This window comes from Lissotriton helveticus, chromosome 6 (genome assembly GCF_964261635.1).
Source record: "Lissotriton helveticus chromosome 6, aLisHel1.1, whole genome shotgun sequence".
NCBI lineage: Eukaryota > Metazoa > Chordata > Amphibia > Caudata > Salamandridae > Lissotriton > Lissotriton helveticus.
The window spans coordinates 1364433993-1364460224 of record NC_136067.1 but is presented as its reverse complement, the minus strand read 5'-3'; the positions used below and the strand labels follow the sequence as shown (position 1 = coordinate 1364460224).

General features: G+C 43.1%; 1 protein-coding gene across 1 annotated transcript in view; it reads left to right on the top strand.

Annotated features, from left to right (window-relative positions):
• PSEN2 (presenilin 2) overlaps positions 1-26232 on the top strand; it is a 443825-nt gene that overhangs the window by 261791 nt on the left and 155802 nt on the right. Inside the window, exons 6-7 of the mRNA XM_078649110.1 lie at positions 19662-19882; positions 24384-24482. Coding sequence (XP_078505236.1) covers positions 19662-19882; positions 24384-24482 — 320 coding nt within the window. The remainder of the gene's footprint in view (positions 1-19661; positions 19883-24383; positions 24483-26232) is intronic.

Genomic DNA, 26232 nt, shown 5'->3' with positions numbered 1-26232 from the left:
GAAATAACTTTTTAGTTACTTTACAGATTACTGTGCATGTTACTTTTTAGATTACTTTTTAAGTTACTTTTGCTAATTAGTGTGATATGCCTAGATATCACACTGAGACATTTCCCAGACAAAAGGTAACTAATTCACTCTTAATACATTGGCAGTTTTTCAATGTTTCATACTAACCAACGCAACACTTGAAAGATTTTTCAAGGAAAAGCTGTCAATGCAATCCTTTGGAAGGAAATGAAGTTATCGGTTTGCAGGTAAGTAGTTATTTGTGGGAGTTGGTATTCTGGGGTTAGAACCTGGGCTCCCCCAGGGTCGATGATGCACTCTCAGAACACCTTCAACGTCACTAGGGTGACTTGGTGCAGAGTGCTGAGGTCTAATGTTATCCAATTGGGGATAGGGGGCCTCCGGTTGGTGGCTACTCACAATCAGGCTACAAGGTTGTGGTAGCAAAGCTCCTGGTGTTAGGCTCAGGGCAAAGGGAAATCCGAGTTAGCATCAAAAGTGCACCCGCAGCGGCTCAGGGCCAGCTGGGTGCAGGGTGTTGTTTTCGAGTTGGGTGCCCTGTGACCACCGGTTGGAGATGTAATTTGGGATGCCTGGGGATGCTGGGACACCGATGGTTGGGCCACCCAAGACCGTGGGACGTCAGGTGCAGGGGTGTCTTTAGGCGTCCGATTTTCTTAACAGCTGCGGTTGACGGGATTCTTCAAAAAGGGGCTTCAGGAGTCAATTGGAGATTCAAGGCAGGTCAAAGATCTCAGGTCAAGATCGCCGGGGAGACATTTTCGTGATGTTGGGCCACTTCAACTCGGGCTGTGGGCGTCAGGTGCAGTGTTTTGCAGATTTTTGTACGGGAGCCAGTGTCGGTAGGCAAGCAATTCCGGTGCTCACGGGAGCAAAGTCTTGGTTTTGGAAGGCAGGGCAGGTCCTTCGGGTTCTTGAGGGCTGCTGGCTGCAGGACACACCGGGATTTTGCTGGAGCAGGTTCGAGGTGGGGACAGGCCGGTAGGGCTAGGGCCAAGTCAGTAGGGTTGGGGCCAAGGCAGTGGGCATCCTCCTCTTCTTAGTTCAGCACAGCTTCTTAAGTCCTTCTTCCTCTGGTCAGTTCTTGTCTGAGGAGGCTAGATTCAGGGTTGCCCCTACATACTAGATTAGGGGCATTACAGGTCGGTAAAGGTCGGGACAATGGGTCCCTTCCTTGTGGTACACCCCCTATGATGACACCCTCCAGTGGGAGAGGGGCATATGCCTCTCTCTGGTTGGCTGGGTCCCCCCATCTGCAAGTTGGTGGGGACTGAGAGTTGCACTTCACCTCACCCACCTGAGGGGTGGGGTTGGCAAACAAAGGTGGGCACACCTCCCTTCCTCACTTGGTTTTCCCGCCGATTATCCCGCCCAAAGTGGGGGTCAGAACCGGTGGGGGCCAGTTGCTGGAAGCAGCAAATGGCTGGGGTAGCTCACAAAGAACGCAAGCCTTTGAAGCTTCCCTTTTTTGGACCCTGCCCATCCTGGGGAGGAGGCTTGGCACCTTGTCCCAGGATGTGCATAGTTTCAGACCCCCGAGAGTAGCAGACTCTGGACCCAGGGGTCCAGAAACATGTGTAGTGGTGGCAGCTGGCGAGCAGACACTCAGCTAGGACACTAGAGTTAGGTCGTTTTTCAGGAGGCATCTCTAAGATGCCCTCTGAGTGCATCTTTCATTAAATTCCACACTGGCATCAGTGTGGGTTTAATGTGCTGAGAAGTTTGATGCCAAACTTGCCAGTCTTCAGTTAAGCCATTATGGTGCAGTGGAGTTCTCAATCCAAATAACTGACTACCATATCCACCACTCAAATTACTTTAATATTTTCACTATACTCATTCACCACTAATCCTTTATGGGTTCCGGAGTAGCTTGCTACTCGACGAAAAAGCGCTTTGACGCCTTGTCGGGGGTAGAAAGCGCTATATACATGCGATCACAATACAATACAATTCTGCTTTTAAGTGCTTTTAAATTCTTCTAGTACTGACCGTAATTGCATTACTCTGAGTCGCTGATCTCCATTACGGCCCTCCCGGTTGTCAGGCGAACTGTGTCTAAGAGGCTTGGAACATACACGAGGTGTGCTGGTGGAGTCCTTTTTTGTATTGATGTGGGGGGGGGAGCTACAAGGTGTTGTAAATGAATCTAGGGCTCTAGTGTAATTTTTCCCGATTCATGCCCTTATATAGGTATAGATTGTTCGATCCTTATATAGGCATAGAAATCATTACCATATTTAGACTGAGCCTATACAGCCCAAATACGACATGGCTACTTCCACTAAATTCCAAGAATCAACAACGATTTCTTAGAGAAACCCGCCTTCAGCAGCTAGGGACTTCCCCTTGCCTGAATACTATTTTATCTAGGAAATCATAGACTTTTCGAAGAACTGAGTCTTTGATGACGTTATTAAGTCCAATCACACGTCAAACTCGGCACCTTCAAAGTATAAATATGCCTAGATTTGCCCAAACAAACAGTGGTTTGGAGCAGATCGACTAACTACTTGCCTGACGCCCTGCAGCCGCAACCTGCAACCAATCCAAGGTTCATGCCCAAGGTACCTCTGGCTTCAATTTGAACAAACCGGTTATACATCTCTCTATCCAAATCACTTGACTTCGCCTGAGAGAGCACTACACTCACTAGTTGGTGGTAGATGCATCACATTTTCATGAGCAAAACTAAAAATATAAGAACATCTGACCAACTCTTCATCTGATTTGGGAGCCCGGACGGGGGCCGACCTCTGTCTGAACAGGGCATTGCGCACTGGCTTTTAGCTTGCATCATTTTCTCATATAAAAAAATTAAACATGCTCTGGAATGTAAGGTGAATGCATTGTCATCAACTCAACCCCCTACATTTAATCCTGTTTTTTATATTTTAAAGCTTCTACATACTGCAGCCAGGTGTAAAATGTAGCACTCCAGCTAAACAAAGCGTATTTCTCCATACAAAGCATTCATTTTCTGTCTAGCTACCTGTGTAAAATGGTGTAATGAATCCAGACTGTAAGGTTTTGGACAACCATGCCAAAACCCTGCCACTCAATCCCTGTTGTCTCCTCAGAGCTCAGCACCTCAGATTTTCTACCGCACGTCGTGTGTAAGGGAGTCTCCCTGAGCTCTGCTCAGTTTTCTCTACTCTTCTGCCTTTCGCCTGGTTTTTCAACATGTCTTCAAGTAAGAAATCTCTCTTCCGAGCTTGTTCTTCATGTGGAAAGCTAAGACTTTACTCAGAGGATCCTCACAGTAAGTGCATTTACTGTCTCTACCCTGACCATGAGGTGGGAAGCTGTAAGTTCTATAGAACTTTCTCCACTAAAACTTTGAAAGATAGGGAAGGCCGTCTACTCCTCTGGCTTCAGAGACTAAAGGACAAGGAGCATGTACTTTCTGATGCTGAAAGCCTCATGTCTGGCCATTCCCGAGCAGCCTCCAAAAGAAGCAGTGTGCAGGAGTTGCCTTCTCCATTTTAAAAAAAGCAGAAAATGTCTCTTTCTTTGGCCCCTGCGGTGTCTTCGCCACTCCAAACTACTTCTGGGTCCACGAGACCTGGCTCTCAGGCTACTGCTGCGACTTCCACAGGTTTGTCTGTGAGGAAAACTGTTGCTCCCTCGACGACAGTGTCGACTACAGTGCCGTCGACGAGACTGGCTGTCTCTGGTACATCGACGACGACGGTCACGACGACGCTGGATTCTGGGTCGTCTACAGCTTTTCCGTCGACATCGTCGACGATGAAGGTAATCCTCAGTTCAAAGACTGTGTCGTCAGTCATTCCAATTTCGTCGTCGTCTACGAAGAAGATTCCGTCGACGGCTAGATCATCGTCGACGAAGAGTGTGAAGATGATAACTTCGTCGACGCCGACAAGTATTCCGTAGACCACGGCCCCGTCGACGAAGTAGTAGCCATTGCTGTCGACGAAGGTTCCGTCGACTGCCGCGTCGACGAAGGTTCCGTCGACAACACCATTGCCGTGGACGACATCACCGTCGACGGCTACCTCATCGACGATGTCACCGTCGACGACGTTTTCGACGACCAAAACGAAGAAACCATCGTCGTCGTCGATGCTGACGACGGCACCATCAGCGGGATCATTGCCGTCGACGGTGGAGTCTCCAATTGTGGAAAAGACAACTACGATGTCATCATCATTTGCCTCACTACCTTTGCTGCCATTGTCTTCCACCGGTGCCGCAAAGGATGACACTCCTCACAAGGGTCATAAGACTCAAGGTGCACTCTCTGGTGGTACACTGCCTCCCTCACCTTTGTTTGCTACGGATTCAGACCAGGAGTCTGAAGTCGATGTGCATGAGTCCTTCACTGACGCTCAAAGTCCATCTGATTTAATTATAAAATGCCAAGAGTTCAGCAATGATGTGGAGGAGCAATATGGCCAAGATGAAGAAATGCCTGATCAAATTCCGACTGCGACGTTACCTTTGTCGCTCATCTCTAACCTACAGAATATGCTAGATGACTATAACAGACGTTTCCCTCCATCGCCACAGGTGTCTACTGTTCCTTCCATCTTAGCACCTACGGCGGAGCCGTCATCTGCTCCTTTCGTACCTCAACCACCTGTAGTTACTCAGAGGCATACATCCATTCAAGTACACGCAACTGTGTATCCGGATGCTGAGGAGGAGAACCCACCTGATCGAGAAGATGGGGAGGTTACTGATGTGGATGCTGATGAGAATATGGCGGAGTGGGATGACTATCAAGCTCAAACACCGTCCCCATCTCAAGTACCACAAGGGGATTCTCCTCCAGTATATATTGCAAGTTTCCATCAGCTAATGGACAGAGCGGCTCAACGCTTTAAGCTGCCACGAGTCCAAAGAGAGGAGGATTGTTTCCTCTATGATTTTAAAAGTCAGCCATTCAAACAGATTCATACTGTTCCTATTATTGATTTCATCTGGGCTGAAGGAGAAAAACTGATGAAAACACCAAATTCCTTGCCTGCCCAATTGCCAAGATTGGAAAAGAAGTATAAGGCACCTGTAGGAACCCCGGCATGCCTCATTGGTCAGCCGAAACCGGATTCGGTTGTTACACAGGGAGCCCAGCGGGGATCCCGGAATCCCGCATCCACTATCACAGCGCCGCCAGATCGTGAGGGCTGTCGCCTTGATGCGATAGGCCGCAAGTTCTCCACGATGTCATCCACCACGGTGAGGGCGGCTAATGCAATGGCTATTTTGGGTCGTTACGACCGCCAGATATGGGCAGACATGGCCGCTTATGTGGCTATGCTTCCGGATACTTCCAAGATGGAGGCTTACAACTTCTCCAGGAAGGCGAAAGAACGTTAGAAGAACTGATTGATTGTGCAGTTGATGTGGCCTGCACTGGTTTCCGACAGCTTGCAGGAGCTGCTGTCTTACGAAGACAAGGCTGGTTACGCTCCACCTCCTTCCGTCAGGAAGTTCAAGCAAAGATTCTGGATATGCCGTATGATGGCGAATAACTATTTGGGACGCACATTGATGAGGCACTGCAGTCCATTAAAAAGGACACGGAAACGGCACGTGCCTTAGGCACCCTGCAATTTAAGAAGCAGCCCTTTCGGGGTGCTAGAGGGCGAGGCACCAACTCTAATTTTCGAGGAGGAAGCAATCAATATCGCCCCTATAATCAAAACAACCAGCGTTACTCCTATAATCGACAACAGTCGTCTCGCCAACAGCCAGCCAAAGCCTATAGAGGGAAGTCCACTTACAGATGATCTTCCAATAAACGACAATGACTTGACTTTCACTCTACAAATTGGAGGGCGAATCTCTCTGTTTGGTTCTCAATGGTCCTCCATCACCACGGACCGTTGGGTGCTAGACATTGTGAAAAAGGGCCATGCTTTAGAATTCGTCGAAATCCCTCCTCCAACTCCACCTTCCGGACCGCCTCCTCCACACCTCAAGGAACTTTTCCATCAGGTTCGCCTTCTGACTCAGAAGGGTGCAGTGGAGGTAGTGCCAAGGTCTCAAAAGGGGAAGGGGTTTTATTCCCGTTTTTTCCTAATCGTCAAGAAGAACGGGGAATGGAGACCAATATTGGACTTGAGAGCGCTCAATCAATATCTCAAGAATCAATCATTCCGCATGCTAACGCTTACAGAAATCTTGTGTTTGCTCTCAGTCGGAGATTTCATGGCTACTGTCGACCTCCGAGACGCCACTTCCATGTCCCTATACTTCCCGGTCATCGGAAGTTCCTTCGATTCCAGGTGGGGCAACAGCATTTCCAGTTCAGAGTACTGCCATTCGGCCTCCGCTCCGCCCCTCGAGTCTTTACCAAGATATTGGCTCCGGTCATGGCCTTTCTTCGCCTCCAAGGTGTCCAGATATTCCCATATCTCGACGATTGCCTCCTGAAGTCGCAGTCACGCTCACAACTGCTGCGCCATACCTCCCTATGTCAGAGGGTGTTTCGCTCCTTGGGTCTGTTTCTCAACCTGGAAAAGTCCCAATTACATTCTGCAACTTGCAAGGATTTCCTAGGGGCCACATTAGTTACCACGCTGGCAAAGGCGTTTGTTTCCCTGGAACGTCAACAAAGGATTCTTCGTCTAGTGTCTCTTCTACTGTCAAAACAGTACGTTTCAGTTCGACTGCTGAACTCGTTTCTGGGGATGGCATAATCGTGCATCGCACTCATCCCACATTGCAGACTGCGGACGCGTCCTATTCAAGAAGAGTTAGACGGACAATGGCGTCAGGTCACCGGGTCCTTCAACGATCTGATTTCTATCACGACTCGCATGAAAGCGGCGCTCAAATGGTGGACACAGCCATTGCATCTTGCAGCAGGGATGTCGTTCCTTTCAGACACTCCAGATCTTACACTCACAACGGATGCATCTCTGAAGGGATGGGGGGCGCACCTCCAGGACCTGTCCATAAAAGGAAAATGGATGCTACATCAGAAAGCCTGGCACATCAACAAACTGGAGCTCATGGCCATCTTTCTAGCGCTCAAGTCGTTTCAACCCGTGCTGCAAGGAGAGTCTGTCCTCATACAAACAGACAACACAACCTGCATGCACTATATAAACAAGCAGGGCGGAACGAAATCTCCAGCACTGTCTCGCCTGGCACAGACAATTTGGGACTGGTCACTCAAGCACCAAATCACGATCACCGCAGTGCATCTCCCAGGGTTGTCCAACCTCCTGGCGGATTCCCTGAGCAGATCCCGATCATCAACCCACGAGTGGGAGCTACAGCAACCAACACTCAACATGATCTTTCGTTGCTGGGGTCGCCCAACACTGGTTCTCTTTGCCACGCCGGAGAACCGAAAATGCCCAGCTTACGCAAGTTGGCATCCCCACAAAGGGTCACGGGGCAATGCCCTTTTGATAACCTGGTCAAATCTGTTTGCTTACGCCTTTCCTCCAATCCCTTTAGTGCCTCGGGTGCTTTGGAAGATACGGAGAGAACCCTGCCACATCATTCTCATTGCTCCCAGGTGGCCACGACAGGCATGGTTCTCGGAGTTGCTCCTTCTGTCCCAGTGCGAGCCCATCCTTCTTCATCCTCGGATGGATCTTCTTTCCATGGACAGGGGTCTCATCTACCATCCGGACCCCTCTTCTCTGAGCTTATCAGCAATTTTTCAAAGGACTTTTTCGTAAATTCCCACCAATTCGGCGCCCTCCTCCTGCCTGGCGCCTTAACATTGTTTTGGCACAATTAATGAAAGCGCCATTTGAACCAATACATAGAGCTGACTTCAAGTACATCACCTGGAAGGTTGCTCTTCTTGCATTGACGTTTTTGCGTCCAGTGAGTGACATTCATGCATTTACGATCAAACCACCTTTTCTTCAGTTTCAGTCGGATTGTGTACTGCTACGCACTAACCCTACTTTTCTTCCTAAAGTACCTTCAGATTTCCACATCAATGAACCTGTTATTCTGAAGACTTTCTTTGCTAACCCGCAGTCTCCTGCGGAACAACGCTTGCATTCCTTAGACATTAAACGGTGCTTGAAGTTCTACATCAGCAGAACGGCCCAGTTCTGCAAATCTGACCAACTCTTCGTAGCTTATGGGCGTTTTCACAAGGGACGTCCTGTTACCAAACCTACGATAGCCCGTTGGGTGTCTTCGGCTATTGCTTTCTGCCATCAAAAGGCAGGCAAACCTTTACAATCTCCGGTGAGAGCCCATTCTACCAGATCAATGGCGTCCTCTACTGCACTGTTTGCCGGTGTCCCACTGCATCATATCTGCAGAGCAGCCACGTGGTCCAGCAGGCACACGTTCACGAAACACTACTGTCTGGGTGCCATGAATGAAGGGGATACCGCAGTAGGACAAGCTGTGCTTCGTAATCTTTTTCAATAAGGTGAGCCTCTGTTCTACCCTCCTCCTATTAGTTTCCAAGTAATTGCTGACTGTTTTTATATATATATATATGTGCTCCATACATATGATTTTCAGTCTTTTATTATGCATTGTAACTATGGAAACTTTCTTTGGTACTGTCTGCTATCTATTCTATATTCAAGCATGTGAATCTATGAAAGACACCCCAATACTGGAGAAGAACAATTGTTACTTACCTGTAAACAGGTGGTTCTCCAGTATTGGTGTCATTCATAGATTCACATGCGACCCTCCCTCCTCCCCTCAGAGGCTCTCTTGTCCTCATAGACTATTGGTCACTCTTGAGCTACGAAAATCTGAGGTGCTGAGCTCTGAGGAGAAGGTTCTAGAGGGCTTCTGGTGCCTGATTGGCTGCAGTTTGGACCAACATAATGACAAGGATAGACTGCATATGGTTTTTTCCTTTCCCATGCATTCCTATGTAGAAATGTGGGTAGGCTGTTTATGCCTCTTTTCTAGTATATATTTCAGGTTTTATGTTGTTACATATATATGGCTGTTAAATGAAATAGATGCCCTAAATGAAGAATTGGGTAAAATGGGGCATGAAGAGGAGATTAAAAAATTACGTAAAGAAATGGAAATGCGCATAAAAAAAGAAGAAGAAAAGATCAAAGAAAGAAAAACGCAGAAATTCCAACGCGACAAAATAGACTATGAGGTAGGACAGATATTTACGTTTGCTAAAAAATATGATGCAGCCAAACAATCGCAACAAAAACGTGGACCGACAACTAGGAGGGCTAATGCTCGTCAGAGGAAGGTGGGGGAGGAAGTCGCCACCAGCAGCTCTAATGAACAACTGACATCTAACAGTGAGGAAGAATCTGAATTAAAAAATCCCTCAGGAGAGACCAGTGGTACAAAACCATCGCCGGGGGAAGAGATGAATATTTTAGCAGCCCAAAGACTAGCATCACTAAGATCAAGAAATCCGACGCAGAAAAACGCAAATGCGCCAACCACAAGCGAAAACAAAGGCGAAAAGCAGCAAACAGGAAATCAAAATGTACAAAAAAAGAAAAAAACATATTGGAGAAACAAATAAATGAAACAAGTAAAACTGTGGTAAATCTGTCCAAAATACCATTAACAAAGGATGAGACAAAAACATTAGCTTTGGGTTTATCATACTGCCCATCCACAAACTTTGATTATCCTAGAGTCCGGATGGACATATACAAAGGAATAAGAAAACTCAAGTTGAAAAAAATGTTCGCGATAAAAAATAATCGAATTGAAGGCGCAACGCAGGGGGACTTACAAGTGGAGTCCACACCTCCAGGATCAAACACTGAAGCAGAACTATTTGAGATGTGGAACCAGGAACAGACTGTGCCCAACACACAGACTAGAGAAAGTGGCACTAAAAGAGCAGGACTGACCAAATTTAAACAGAAATCAACTTTTTGTCCTATCACAACTCATGATGCCATTGACACATATCATGAAATCATCACTAGTAAAATCAAAAAACTAAATAAAAAAATTGGAATGACCGCACAGAAATATCGAAACCAAGATCACAAATATTTCCAACTAATGAACAAGTTAAAAAGTCACAGAGATGTCATTATAAGGAACAGTGACAAGGGAGGAAATATTGTACTTTGGGGACAGGAGGACTACAAGAATGAAGCCATGAGTCAATTGAACGACAGGAAATGCTACAAGCGCTCTGACATTAAATCACTAAAGGAAATGTATCAATTGTACTACACAAAACTCTCAGGATGGCGAAGTAAGAAATTAATCAGTGAGGATGAACAGAAATATCTAACAAACAAAAACCCAGTTGTCCCCACGATGTATTTCATCCCGAAAATACATAAGGATGAAAAAAAGCCTCTGGGACGTCCAATTATAAGCGCAATGAATAGCATTTTAGAAAATACATCAGTGTACGTTGATTAATTTTACAGAACTATGTCAAGTCTCTACCCTCGTACATCAGGGATACAAGTGACTTTATAAACAAAATCAAGGACTTTGCATGGAATGAGGAATATTTGTTATTGGCATTAGACGTGTCCTCTTTGTATACCAGTATCTCCCATGAAGACGGAATCAAGGCGATAAAATATTATTTATCAACCAGAGACCCTATTTACAAACAACACAGCGAAATGATAATATCCATGACAGAATTTTGCTTACATAACAATTTTTTCATGTTTAACCATTTGTTATATCGCCAAGTGCAGGGGGTAGCAATGGGGGCTAGCTTCTCCCCGAGCTACGCTTGCCTTCATATGGGCATGTGGGAGAAGCTACTCCTCATGACAGAATTTGCAGACATCATGACTACCAAAATCAAGGTGTGGTATAGGTTTATTGATGACCTTTTTATCATATGGCATGGTACCAGAACAGAAGCACTGGAGTTTGTAGCATGAATAAACATTAACAAACTCAATCTTAAATTTACAGCAGAAATCAGTGCAAACAATGTTAATTTCTTAGACACTAAAGTATATATACAGGATAACAAACTTGAGACCACCCTGTTTAGGAAAAAAACATCTGGAAACTCGGTCCTCCACGCCACTAGTACGCACCCACGCCATTTAATTAATAGCATTCCCTATGGCGAGATGCTGAGAATTAAGAGGGTTTGCAGCACAGCGGGCGAATTACACAAGGCACAACAGGAAAGTAAGAAAAGATTTTTAGCAAGAGGCTATTCAAAACAGGTGATAAACCAAGCAATGGCTAGAACAGGGACATTAGTCAGAGAGGATCTACTGGGTAACAACAATAAGAAAACTTTAAGCGCCACTAGTGAGGAAATTCCATCCAAAGACCATGTGAACACTTTTCGCTTAATTATAGGCTACAGCAGACAGCATAAAGAATTGAAAAATATTATCCAAGGAAGCTGGCCTATTCTTTTGAGTGATCAGGTATTAGGACCCCTGCTACCACAGAGGGTGTCCATTACCTATAGTAGAGCTCCCTCCATGCATGACAACTTGGTAATATCAAATCCTGAAATTCTAGCCAACCCCATATGGTACCAAAATCTAAAAGGCTTTAAGAGATGTATAACATGCAAGGCATGCACACATGGTATCAATACATCCACATATGTAAGTCCATTCAGAACCAAACCTTATAAAATAACTAAAATGCTGTCATGTAAATCTGAATTTGTGGTTTATATTCTAACGTGCCCATGTGGTAAAATATATGTTGGTAGTACCAAACTATAAGCTAACATAAGAATACTCCAACATTTGCGCGCGATAACTAATATGGACAATACCTATCCGGTGGCCAGACACTTTAAGGAGGTCCACGGATCTAATAACAGAGGTTTAACCTATTATCTGATTGATTCAGTACCCCCAAACAGACGGGGGGAGATAGAGAAAACCGACTGCGCAAGCTCGAAACGAGATATATTTTAGTGTTAGATGCCAAACAACCACAGGGTCTTAACAACACAGAAGAATTATACACATGTTTAGAATAGATAATCTTTGAAACCAATAAATGATATACATGAATAAAGATGAATATGAGATTAACAAGTTAACAATACCCAAAAATAACTTTCTTTATTTTAAAGTATTTATTATGTATTTAATACTAAATGGGTTCTATTTATGTCATTTTAAACTGTATATAATATTTATTTATTACATCAAAGGTACTGGACAGGTTAATTCTCACAATAAATTCCATGTATATAATCAATCTGTGACATAATATAAGAACTAAGTGACTGGTAGTAGAAATATGTGTGGTAAATACATGAAATATGGAATCTGAAATACAAATATAACTGCAATTGTAGACCGTATGTTTATACAGTAACAGAGTAAATTATGATGTAATAATATACTGTATATATACATTAATTTAAAATTTTCTTTTATCACAAGATGAATCTTATGATTCGGACATTAGCACTTTATGGGTATATATTTTATTTGAATATTTTGTTTGAATCACCTCAGGATATATGTAGACATTTAAAGGTATTTTACCACAATCGAATATTGCCATATTTGCACACACTGTTGAAGCCTAGCTTGACAATAATAAGGTATTTTACCTGTATTATAATATGGTTTTATCTCTTATGCGTATATTTGCACAGTCAAGATATGAACTCTGTAGTACAAAATAATTTAGGGACACAACAATGTATTTTTCCCAGTGATAATGGAAAATTTACCTCCCTCTTTTGTACTAGAAGACGCTAAATTTTAGGTACTGGGATGAGAGATTTTTGTGAATTTTAAATGTCATAGATGGTATTTTACCGATATTTACTTTGACATTATGTCTGATTTTGTCATGCATTTGCACATTAACGTATTTGTACAAACATGCAACAATGTATAAATGTTATAATGTGCAAACGTTGGCGATACAACAAACCAAAGTATGTTGTCTATTTCCATTGAGGTGTATGTCACGTGAGGGTTTTGAATTGTGCACTTTTCACTTTAAATATGCCTTCCATTGGGCATTCATTGTCGAGTGAACAAGCGGCGGGAGCCGCGAAACGCGTCTTTGACTTTGGGCGATTAAAACAACTTAAAGAAGGAATTTGGGTCCGTGTCCTGCTTTGCTGGTGAATGCGCAAGGCGTGTATGCTAGACTTTTCAGGATTCTTGAATATATATATATATATATATATATTCCGAATATTGTCGCTTTGGCAAAAAAAGAAGCAGTTCGCCAACAGTGTCCAGCAACAAAGAGTCGACCCAGAAGTGCTGGTGCAAAAGGTGGTTTAATTACGTGAAGCCAGCGCTGCCGCCAGGATTCTTGAATATATATATATATATATATATATATATATATATATATATATATATATATATATATATATATATATATATATATATATATATATATATATATATATATATATATATATATATATATATATATATATATATATATATATATATATATATATATATATATATATATATATATAATTGCTATTTTATTTACCGTGGGACTCCCACTCCGACGATGGGGAATATTCAAGAATGTGAATCTATGAAAGACACCAATACTGGAGAACCACCTGTTCACAGGTAAGTAACAATTGTTCTTACTTATAAGAGGTCTTCCTTCTGAATTGTTAACAATGTTCTACGGGTTTTTATTTTTAACAGATAACTCTGTGGTATATGCCTTAAGGAATTTTCCCCACATCTTCCAATTCAGAGGCTCGACTTTCAGCTGGTTACCTTCGCTGCCTCATTAAGCAGCCCTGTCCCAACAATGACATATCTGCTCCCAGCTCTTCCTTCTTTCTTTTCAAACACTTTCTAGGGTACTGGGTGGTCATTAGGATGTCGGGTATTTTGCCTTCTCCCTTAGTATCTTTAACTCTTTTCACCCTTTTTGTAACACAAGTATTCCATATGTTTCTGACTGTTAACAGGTTTAATCATTATACTGTGTTCTGAAAACTCACTGAGCTCTTTTGAAATGTGTGGAAGAAGAAGAAGACGAAGAAGAAGAAGAAGCAGAAGAAGAAGCAGAAGAAGGAGGAGGAGGAGGAGGACTGTATTCAGGAAATGCCTCACTAACATGGTTCATGTAATTAGAGGATGTGGTCAGGGTTTTGGCTGCCATAAAGGCATCTCTCCAGTCTGCCTCCTCTAGGGGGCCCAACCAACACTCCCATCGAGCCCTCAGCCGATCCAGAGAAGCGGGACCGTTGTTCACCAAGGATCGGTAGATACGGGACACTCCTCCCCTCTCTAGATTTCCCATCATCACCTGGGCTTCCAACGGGCTGAACTCTGGAAGGGAGACAGGAGGTGAGACATGTGCATGAAGGGCGTGTCTGAGTTGTAGATATTTATAACGTTGGGAGTGTGGAAGGGCGTGGTGCTGCTACAGGTCCGCAAAGGAGCGGATGTGGTCTCCCACCCAAACATCTCCGAGCACTGAGACTCCGATGAGGTCCCACCGTCGGAACCCCTACAAGGACGAGACCTCTTGCATCCAGGACCCGTGCCAAAGTGGCATCTGCCGAGTGAGTTTCTGGTCCCACCGCACGTGGCGAAGGGCCATGTGCCAAGCCAGAAACACCGTTTTGGTGACCGAGGGCAGGGCCTGTGGGACTGGGCTACCATACAAAAACGCCTGGATCTGTGGAAAGTCCGACGTGCTGAGTTCTGTGCGGTATGCAGGGTCGGACCAGCCGCCCGCATACCAATCGTGGACGACAATGAGCTTCGTCGCCAGGTAGTAGAGGTGGAGATTAGTTACCCCCATGCCTCCATCAAAGGGAGGAATGCGACAATGGGCCAGAGATAGGCGTGGTCTCCCCCCTCCCCAGAGAAACCGGGTGAGGACACCGTCAAGTTTGCGGAACCAACTACCCGGGAGGTGGATAGTAATGTTTTGCATTATGTAAAGAAAGCGGGGGAGGACCATCATTTTGAAAAGCGTACTCCTGCCCAGGGGGTTAAGGGGGAGAGTCTGCCACCTCTTGAGATCCGGAATGCTGTAGTAGTAACTTGTCACTACAACTAGCTTTTCAGTACAGAACTGGTACTGTAATTTGCAGTGGACAATGAGGTTCCTAATGTTAACGTTGCAAGCCCCTGCAAATTCCAAGGCTCCAATTTCCTTCTTTCTAAAAATATGTGGACTCCCTTTGTTGCAAAGTATTGAAAATCTAAGCGGGCAACCTCCAGAGAGTAGTCGGCATCTCTGGGGACAACTCTTCAGAGGCCTACTTCACCATGCACACCAGCCGGTGGCATTGTGACTTCTACCCCTTTCAGGGGGCAGCGGATGTAATGCTAGTACAGGACTAAGGTTCGGACCGACTTTTGTTACTACATGCAGGCTTTTGTTGTTCCGTTTGCTAGTGTGGGTAGTGATGTATGGAAACCAGAGTCAAATTTTGTGCATAGTCAGGCTGTGGGTGAATTATTTCATAAAACCTCGTTGAGCAGCGATGACTTAATGTCCTGGAACTTGCAAATATTATAAAGCTTTGTACAGTATATTATTTAATTAATCTCACACATGAAGTGACAGTGGCTCACCCGCGTTGTCGCTTCGGAGCTCATATTCCAAACTAATGTTATGTAATTCATCCTTTGTTCACCACTGAATGTGCAAGTGTATAACTTACCCTGAGCTGAATGCATCTGTGAGGTGCCTCACTAAACTTCAGTGGTCTTTATGCATATTTGGATCTCCCTCTACTCTCATGCAGAGGAAAATGGAAGTAAAAACATGTAATTTTGTTCTCCTCTCAGTGACACTAGAAACGTTAAATGGCTTACTGCCTCCTTTAGAGAGACTCTTTTTCGTCTCTCCGTATTGTCTCTTCCTTTATCCTCCCTTTCTCACCTCCCCTGCCCCCTCCACTACTTTTCTCTCTCCTTTCTCTCCTCTCCTAATTGTATTGCCTATTTTTGGGGGATTTATTGTGTAATTGTTGAACTTTTTCTGTTACATTGTTGATTCTCATGTAAAGCGCTCTGATACCTCCGGGTTTAGCCAGCGCTATATAAAACTCTTTTAAATAAAATAAATAAATAAAAATTCGGCTATATGAGAATCATATGTAAAGGAAAGCCCACCCATATAGCGGGGGTACCAATAATAACCAAAAACAAACAATATAGAGGTTGAGGTTTGGACGAGGGGAAGTGTTCTTTCACCATTGAACATTTCACAAATGGTGGTCTAAATATCTTGTTTAGTGGTTCTGCTGTTTCTTCTCTCAGCTCAATTCCTATCACCCTGACTATTTCCAGTAGCAATAGGGTGGATGAAGGAAACTTTGGCTTCTTTCATCCCTTGATTTTTTGCCAACATGCAACTGAATAGTCTAGCCCACGCCCTCCTTACATTATTAGCTTTATCCATCAGATGTTGGAAACACATGATGCTGGGTGGGCGGAGGAGCTTTCTTCCAAATTGGAAAGGGGGGATATAGACGTAGATGCAGCAATTACCAGGAAAACCTTCAATTTGGTATGTATCGCAATGATATTGCAGAAACATCTTTCATTGGTTACTCGTCAGTAGCCTTTTAAAATCAAATCACTGTCCATAACCAGAGTTCCAGAATTGACGGCCATTTCTTTTGGATAATCAACAACAAATTAAAGTTCTACCCTTTCCTTGGTGCACACTTGGAGATGACTACTCCCAGCAGTAGGCTCATAAATGCTACTTGTAGAAACTCCAGCAGCAATTGCAACAGCCAAACCTTACCACCAAAGACAATCCACTAGGAACAAGTAAAGCCAAAGACCCTCCCCATTGCTAGGAAAACACTGTGAAACTGGAAATTGTGGCTGCCACTTAGACTCCAGTGATCAGTACATAGCTTTGCAGCACAACAGATAGTATGTTGCAGCACAGTAGAATAAAGCAAAAGGCTGATTGTTGCTAGATAGTCTAATTGTGTAGCTTAGTTACAAGGTCCGGTTTCCTAGAGCTGTTCATCCAATATAGGTATGTAGTGGTACCTGTATTGTGTAAACCTAGCTGAACAGTCAGTGGCATGTTGCAGTCTAGTTCATTAACAATTAAGTAGGTGAAGGTAATCCTTTGTAGTGGTGGAAACACTCCTTGAGGAGCTATTTCTTCTGTTTAATTTTGAATTGTGGGATGGGTAAGAGCAGATCTGCTGTTACAACACTGGCCTACAGAACTGTTCACTGACACTAGCAAGCCCAGATGGTAGATCTTGAGATCTAGGGGGAAAAAGAGGAGAATGAGCTAATAAAAACAATGAAAAACAGAAATGTACTCGTGCTAGTACGCCATGGGGGAAAAAATAAGTGTGCCAACAAAGATCTCAAAAGAACGAATAAATGGATCAAAGACTAACAAGTCCTAATGCTACTGCTACACCAAATTTAACCCCATATTACAGAAGGTAAATAAAATAAGCTCTCTAGATTTACAAGCCACAAATCTCCTAAAACAAGGCATCAGAAAGCATTTGAAGCTTTTTCATTCGAAAGCATGTAGCTAGTGATAACCAGCTCCTGGTTTTGCCCTTTAGCTTGAAAAGTTTCCAGGCATGTCTCTCCAAGGTTATAACATTGACTTCAGCAGTTTTGAGGTATCAGAAAAACACACTGTACCCATGGTTGGATGACTGATCGACAAAAGCACCCTCTTCTCAGAAGATAATGCACAATGTGCAGATGGTATCTTGAACATTACAAGAGCTGGGTCTCCAATGTAAGTGATCCAGTGCTAGTAGGCTGTTATGGAAACATGGGTCATGAAGTTTGTTCTGCAGATCACATAATGTTTTCTTTTTACCTAAAATGCCATCGTCTTTGGAGAAGACCTCATCTGACAACCAGCCATCCAAACAGGCATATTTTCTGTCTCCTCTGTGCCATGGCATTGTGTGTTTTCATGACCCTATATGCAAGACTCCACATGAGCAGGAATGAGAGTCGAAGCAATTATATGTGCAAGAGAACAAGAACCTAGTAAGGCAGACAGTTTACCTTAACAGTTTCTATGGTTATTTCCTTTGTGGGGCCTAAGTAACAACAATGTAGGAAGACCAGGGTCCAGAAAACACTCTCCCCATAGCTTAGTTTGATAGAGAATAAGATGCAGAGCTTAACTGACAGTACAAAGAAAAGGGTTGATCTGTGAGCAGTTATGAAATGAAAGCGTGCAAGAGCAGACCTTCTAGAGTGAAGTCTTTTGCCTCTCCTGAAATGTTGCTTTATCTTCTCGCAGAAAATGTAATGAAAAATATATTATCTGAACAGGCAGGGACAAAATGTACAACTCTCCAGCGTGGTTAACTGAAACAGAACAAAGATTACCCTCATTGCCATAAAATAACCCACCCAATGTTGGTATCTAGGTCTTCTCTTATCTCTGTCTCATTAAACACACACAGGACATTTAAATCCGACTTCCAAATGCATGAAAATCTTGACAGAAGGTAAGTATCATTTTACAAGCTCGTTGTACTCTGTAAAGTGGATGAGATTGTATATAGCGAGGGGGGGGGGCGCTCGTTTGGCTTTTTGGCGGCCAAACTCTGGAACTCCCTTCCTGTGAACATCAGAGCCATATCTAATTTGCTGATGTTTCGGAAGTCCATAAAGACATGGTTGTTCCCTACTAATTAACAACAAACCCTTTAGGTTTCTGGCTGTGCTGGGACGCCTCGTTGCTGAGGCAGCCATGTGCATTATAAATCTTGTATAAATAAAATAAATATTTTGTCTCTACAGAAACAGTTTAAGCCAGGACTGTACCAGGAGAAACTGTTAGATATTTGGCGGCGTCCTGCCTCAAACTGTTCATTGATGACATTTCATAGACGCTCCTTGGGGAACATTTGTTCCTTTAATGAACCGCCCCTCTTCTGTAGTTCAGTATTGTTTTGTCAAGCTGATGGGCCTTTCATTTACATGCAAGACGTCATAAAACGTGGATATTCTAATATTATACCATGATCGAAACATGCTCATGATCCGTAGAGTTAACACTATGAGAGAAAATATGTTTGTACCCGAGGCCCGTCAGTTTAATTACAGATTTTCACCTTTCTAGTCCTACTTTAACCTCAGCTTGACTGGTGTGATGAACTTGCTATTCGGTTTTATTGTTCCTGACTGCCAGAGAAGATGACATGATGGATAAGGACAAGTTACTTCCTTTAAATCAATTTTCTCCATTAAAGGTATCTTCAATTACATAAATGTTATCTTAGTTGATAATTAGTTGATGGGATTCTACATAGACCTTCTTGTCAAACATAACTGCGTAGCTGACACTGGTGTGTACGTGTATCTGTATTCCTTAAAGAAATAAGTTTAATTTTCCTTTTATATAAATTGTGATGCCTTTATATAATGTTCAGTGCTATTTTGTGTTTTTTGTTGAAGAATGAAAGAGGGAATTTCAGTACTTGGTGTTCATTTTAATTGGCTCTATTTATTTGAGCAGTCTGCAATCCCACAGTCCTATACAAAGGAAAAAATGTATTGTATATGAATTCAAAGAATATGTACCTGATGGACAACTAGGGTTTATAACAACTAGTAACCACTTTTCCTCCAGAAGCGCTGCAGCCTGAAGTGGCTCTGATACATAAATATCTAGAGTTTGTTTCTAATTAATTCGCTTTGTGTCTTGACATCATTTTAACAAACACCTTATTTTTATCAGGATCCGTAATGGTCTAATCTTGTATGCTTTTTCTTTTAATCCAGCGAGGTTCTGAAGACCTACAATGTTGCCATGGACTATCCTACACTCGTCATTGTGATTTGGAATTTTGGAGCTGTAGGCATGATCTGCATCCATTGGAAAGGACCATTGCAGCTGCAGCAAGCCTACCTCATCATGATTAGTGCCCTAATGGCATTAGTTTTTATAAAGTATCTGCCTGAGTGGTCTGCCTGGGTTATTTTGGGAGCCATCTCTGTTTATGGTATGTTAAGGATCTCATGTTACCTTACACAATGGGTTTTTTGTTTGTATTGTACATGGCAAAATTTGTAATCTGACCCACACCATCGCCATTTGATGTTAATGGAGTGACTTGAAGTACTGGGTTTTTAAGAACCCAGCGGTGCCAGGGGACACACCCGAAGACTTCGGATTCTACTGTCTCAGACTACAGAAACACAGAAACTTCTGGGTGACGTCAAAGATCAAGTTTATTGGCTGCAGCCAGTAACAGGCATCCTAGAAGTACAACACGGTGTATGTTCTCAGGAGACTGCTCAATTTTACAAAGCTAGTCGTCCCTTTTATACCAAATATTATGCTTCAGGCAAACATTCCTTATTTACAGTTGACCATTCACATATTTTCACGACAAAGAAAAAGCAGAATCACGATGACAAGCCCATATTTCAGTTTGTCCAGCCCACAATCAATTACCCGGCAAGGCCCAACACTTTTCATCAGATATCGGACGGACCCCTAATAAAAACGGGCACCTCCTCATCGTAAAGCAGTCCATAAAGAAGAAAACAGAGACAGGTGTGTGTAAGATTAGACATAGTTGTATGCAATAGAGAGTTTATGGCATGTTGTGGCTTGATCCCTAATCTCGATCGGCCACTGGGAAAGAAACAGGCTGAGCAGGTTTGGCTTTAGGCAACGGAGTCAGCTTGTCCAGGTCACACAGGAGTCAGCAAAAGGTGTACGTGTCCCTAAGACTGGTTATGGCCTTAGTCATCGGCCTATGTGAGGGCAACCACAAAATGGCTGCCGCACACAAAATGGAACCCGGGGGTTCAGAACGGAATCCCTGATTTCAGGGTGATCTCGCCACTCGAATACGACGAAAATGCTTGTATATAGTATACTCGTCATTCTCGGTCTGCTGATACCAAAATCGTCATGATATGACAATGTTTATCACACGGGTCCAGAATTTCAGTACCACAGACTTGTCAAAGATTGGCCAGGTATTTTTAGATTCAACAAGAACAAAACTTGAGTTGTCTTTGAGGCTATCTTTGACTTCTCTTGGAATCCTGAAATAAAGCTCTCTGTTATTAATAACTACCCCATCCTCAAATATATGTTTGCCTGGCTTCCCTATGAGTAAACGTCTTTCTCACTCATAACCTCCTGATGTGCATCAGCTGTGCAGGGGAGGGGGAGGGGGGACTAAAGTGGGTGTTGCACACTATTTCCTTGTGTTTCCTGTCAGTCATAGATATTACACAAATAAAAAATATATGCTGTCCTGCCTGTCTCCAGGTTGACCTAATCTTCCAAGATAATTTATTATTAATTCTGCTATCCACTCCCTAACTCCTCGCTGCTCTTCCACCAAGTGCCTGAATGCATGTCTCCCATCCTAATATAGGGCTTTTTACCACTCTGGCACCATGTTCACGGTGGCTTATTAACACAGATCCACTTCTGGGTGCATAGAGAGATACAGGTTTCCCATAGGTGTGCTCTATACTATCGTGTAGTTTTTAAAAATACATAGGATCTGCGCGTTTAGACAACATTAACTAAATGATTGGTGTCTAGACTGATTCCGGACACCCCCAAAGAATATGTTAGCCTTTAGACCAGCTAGCTCACAGCGCCACCATGAGTTCCCTAACCTTACCAAGGAGCGAATAGGTTCTGGCAACTATCGAACATGACAACCCTTGATCCTTCAGGGATCGTGGAAACAGTACAGTACTTTTTGCTCAGTTAATCGTGCTCAATTAGTCTCAGAGAGATACACAGAATAAACGATGAAGACATTTTCAATAAGCCTTTATTGAACCAGTGTCATTCTACTATAAAACATGTTTGCTGCGACAATCATTAGACAGAAGCAAATGTAAAAGATTAAAAATACCCACAGAATAAAAAGAAGGTAGACTTCTACCATGGTGCTAAAACAGTGAATATAAGCAGGCATACAAACATGACCGTAATCAAGCGTACTCCTAAGATGCAAACCCTACTTAAGTTTACCTAAGTGTACCTAGCACGTATGTAGGTGTAAAATAAGAATCCCCTAGGAAAGAGTCAACCCCATTACCTGATGGGAGAGACTGAAGGACCCCGTCTTGGTCTCGAGTTGGACACCCACCAAGGGATGTCAAACCGCTGCGAGTGGTAGCTTTTGCAGGCCCGGACCTCAGTGTCTTGTTTCAGCGTAGAAGCATCATCTCTGTCTTATCTAGTGGCGGTATGGTACTTTTACACCAACAACATAGCTCAGGGTTCCTACCACAATCCATATGTTGTGAGTGCGATTATGTAAATGAGACTAAATTAATACCTGCAGTTATGCAAAGTAGTTCTATCGCCGTAGGATAAAAATTACCATGACTTTTATATAGAGAATGTTAATCCTGTTCTGCAATTCTGGTGAGGTAACAGGGACCCCCTGAAAGGGATACATTTCCTGGGTCAGGGTTAAGCAAACATACGCAAGGGTAAAGGCCCAGGCCAAAAATACAAAGTCTGACAAAAACAGGAAGAAGGACACACCATAAAGAGAATATGATAAAGTGAAACATTTAATTACATTAATAAAACATTGATATGAACATATTCATTGATACACATGATTAAAAATGAGAGGATAAAAATTGATTTTTATAAAATAAGCTGTTACTCCAAAGAAATCTACATAGGTCACAAAAATGTTATAATGATAATGCCCAAAAAAAGTTGAGGATGCTGATTTCTGTCGACGCGTTTCGACACACCTTTGGTAATACCACTGTATATAGTAATAAGGCATTAATTGTGACTGACATAAGGAGATTTTGTGACTCTTAGTTTGTTTAAACCTTAGAATTTTGCTGATATTGTCCTGAGGAAGACACAAAAAGGTGTGTCGAAACGCGTCGACAGAAATCAGCATCCTCAACATTTTTTGGGCATTATCATTATAACGTTTTTGTGACCTAAGTATATTTCTTTGGAGTAACAGCTTATTTTATAAAAATCAATTTTTATCCTCTCATTTTTAATCATGTGTATCAATGAATATGTTCATATCAATGTTTTATTAATGTAATTACATTTTTCACTTTATCATATAATAATTTTCCTTAAATCCTGTTCTGCAAGTCATTGCAGGGGACTTAACTGGGTAAAAGGTCAGTGCTAGAACCGTTATGCAGAGCAAGGTTATACAAATGTAGGTGAAAGGTCGTTTGCTACTTATGCTAGTTTGGGGTACGTAACAATACTCCGTGAGGTAGGGCAGTAAGCTCTGTTAGAGTATTTGATCTGAGAGGGGAGAAGCACCACCTGCCCTTCCCCTGATTCTCTCGCGTTTGTGGTAACCCAAGCAAAATGGGGAAATAAAGAGGAAGAAGCAGCTCCACGCTGGGACCTAAAAGCCATAAAATGAGTTTTGCTTTTCTTAGTAACTTCAGATTTGTGAACAATTGTTCACATACATAACCAATCACTATGCAAGATACCTCTTGCTGACCTAGAGAATGCATTGAGTGTACGAAGTGCTACTGGTAACTTATTTTTCATTTATTTTCCGTTTTTTATTTGTATGATCTCAAATGCTTACTTTTGCTTTTGTTGGCGGTTTGTTTATATGTCCAGTAGGAGACCCGAGACATGCTTTGAGCAGTGTCAACGTTTGGTCTATCCCACTTCAGTGTGGCGTCATCCTTTCGTGTCTCTGCATATCCCAGAAGGGGAATCACCCAATGAGTCCTCTTTTGATGGGTTATTTACCGTAAAGGCTGTTAGCATATCAAGCTGAAGCATCTGAAAAGTAAAGGAATGATAGTTCAAGCTATAGGGATAAATAGCAGACATTATAATGACCTGTTTCCTTGCCTTGGGGCATGCATGTGTTTTGAAAGGGAATATTAAAATATTGTAACAGTTAAATTGTACTTACCGAAAAGTGGTATCTGGCTGTTTCTCCCCTAATAAATTGATCTCCTGCCATATACATTTGACATCATCAGCGAAGAAGTACTTTGATCTATTCATGATATGTTTGATTTGGGACTGATGGCAGTAGTCAAAGAGGAGATGCCCTTCTGTGCTACCTTGTAAGGGAGGCAAAGCAAAAAGGAACTAGACAAAAAGAAAAATAGAACAAAAATGCCCAAATAGTTGATTTCATAAACTTTGATGACTGTAAGGAAGGAAATCATCTTGAGGAGGATCTATGCTTAGTGGTGGTGTATTAACACACATATGTAGTACTATATGTTTACAACTAAAATTAAAAGAAGTAAGCCATGTGATAGCATAATAATTGCAAAATGTCTCTTATCTGGTGTCTTTGAAACCTCGTACAAGCTACTTCTATACTCCTTCTTCACTGCCTGCACTGAGTTTAATGTTTTATTGGTACTGTTACTTAGACTAAATCGACTCCAGTAACTACCCATACTGCTTGTTTAATGTAAAAAGATTCAAAATCTTTAGTGGTTGCACTAACTGATACAGTTATGTTTATTCTTTATTGACAGATTTGGTAGCTGTTTTGTGTCCAAAAGGCCCATTGAGGATGTTGGTAGAAACTGCTCAAGAGAGAAATGAGCCCATATTTCCTGCTCTAATTTATTCATGTGAGTATTATTTCCAGTTTCATGTGCATTCTGAAGTTTGCCTTGCCTGGTGCTGGCTAATTTCAAGCGGGTCATATTTTTTGTTATAACTAGGCATCACTAAATATGTACATTTGATATTCATGATCTCTTGGTAGTATGGGTTACTATGTGACCATCAGGCTGGAGTAATGAAAACATAGTAGAAAAAAAACATGCTCTTCTGTGCGGTGTTTTGCGAGTTAGCAATGATTGAACACTTTTGGCTTCTGATGGACTCCATAGAACTGTAAGCATTAGAGCGTAGTGAAGTGAATGCAGGTTTAGAATGTTGACTTTGCAGTTACAAGGAGAAGAATAAAGATGTATTATACTAAGCTCTGTGGGTGGCGTAGTCATAAGCGGGTACCTAAGCTGGGGAGGGCACTACATTAGGGATCAAAAGACACATGTTCATCCGAGATCTCATTCATTTCCATCCTTCTAAGCGGGGTCTGACTGGGACAGAAAATAAGCTTGGGCACCAACATATACGTGGCACCATTATCGAGTTAGAAAGCTAAAAATGTGGCCCATGTTTACAAATTGGATCAGGGACATTAACAGTTAAAACCGATGAAGCAGCCCATAAATTAGGCCCAGCAACAGTAAAAAAAAACAGCCCACACTCTGATCTGTGAGACAAGTCTATCAGGCACTAGCTGATTGACCTATAGGCCAGTCCGACCCTGCTTCAAAGTATGAATAACTGTTTTGTCTGTCAGATGCTCTAGCCCCTGGTACTCATAGTACGGCCTGCGGGCCGGCAGAGGCCCGGCAGGCCTTCCTTGGCGGCCCGCGGACCTTGCAGGTAATGAACCCATGGCCCCCCAGAGAGAGTGAGAGTGGAGAGTGTAGGTAGAGAGTGTAGGGAGAGAGTGTAGGGAGAGAGTGTGGAGAGAGAGAGAGAGACTGACAGAGAGAGAGCCTGACTTACTAAGAGAGAGTTGACTGACTGACAGAGCTAGAGAGAGACTGGCAAAGAGAGAGAGAGAGAGAGAGAGAGAGAGACTGACTAAGAGAGAGACTAACAGAGAGAGACTGACTGACTAAGGGAGAGACAATGATAGAGAGACTGAGAGAGAGACTGACCGACAGAGAGAGAGACTGACCGACAGAGAGAGAGACTGACCGACAGAGAGAGAGACTGACCGACAGGGAGAGAGACTGACCAACAGGGAGAGAGACTGACTGAGAGAGACTGACTGAGAGAGACTGACTGAGAGAGACTGACTGAGAGAGACTGACTGACTGACTGACAGAGAGAGAGAGAGACTGGCTGAGAGAGATGCTGTGAGACTGACTGACAGAGAGACTGACTGACAGAGAGGCTGACTGACTGACAGAGACTGACTGACTGACAGAGACTGACTGACTGAGAGTGACTGACTGACAGAGAGAGACTGGCTGAGACTGACTCAGAGAGAGAGACTGACTGAGACTGACTCAAAGAGAGAGGCTGACTGAGACTGACTCAGAGAGAGAGAGAGAGACTGACTAAGAGAGAGACTGACTGAGAGAGAAAGAGAGACTGACAGAAAGAGAGACTGACTGACCGACATAGAGAGAGAGAGAGACTGACAGAGCAAGAGAGAGACTGAGAGAGAGAGAGAGAGAGACAGAGAGAGAGAGACTGACTGACAGAGAGACTGACTGACATAGTGAGACTGACTGACATAGTGAGAGAGACTGACTGACTGAGAGTGACCGGCAGACAGAAAGAGAGACTGAC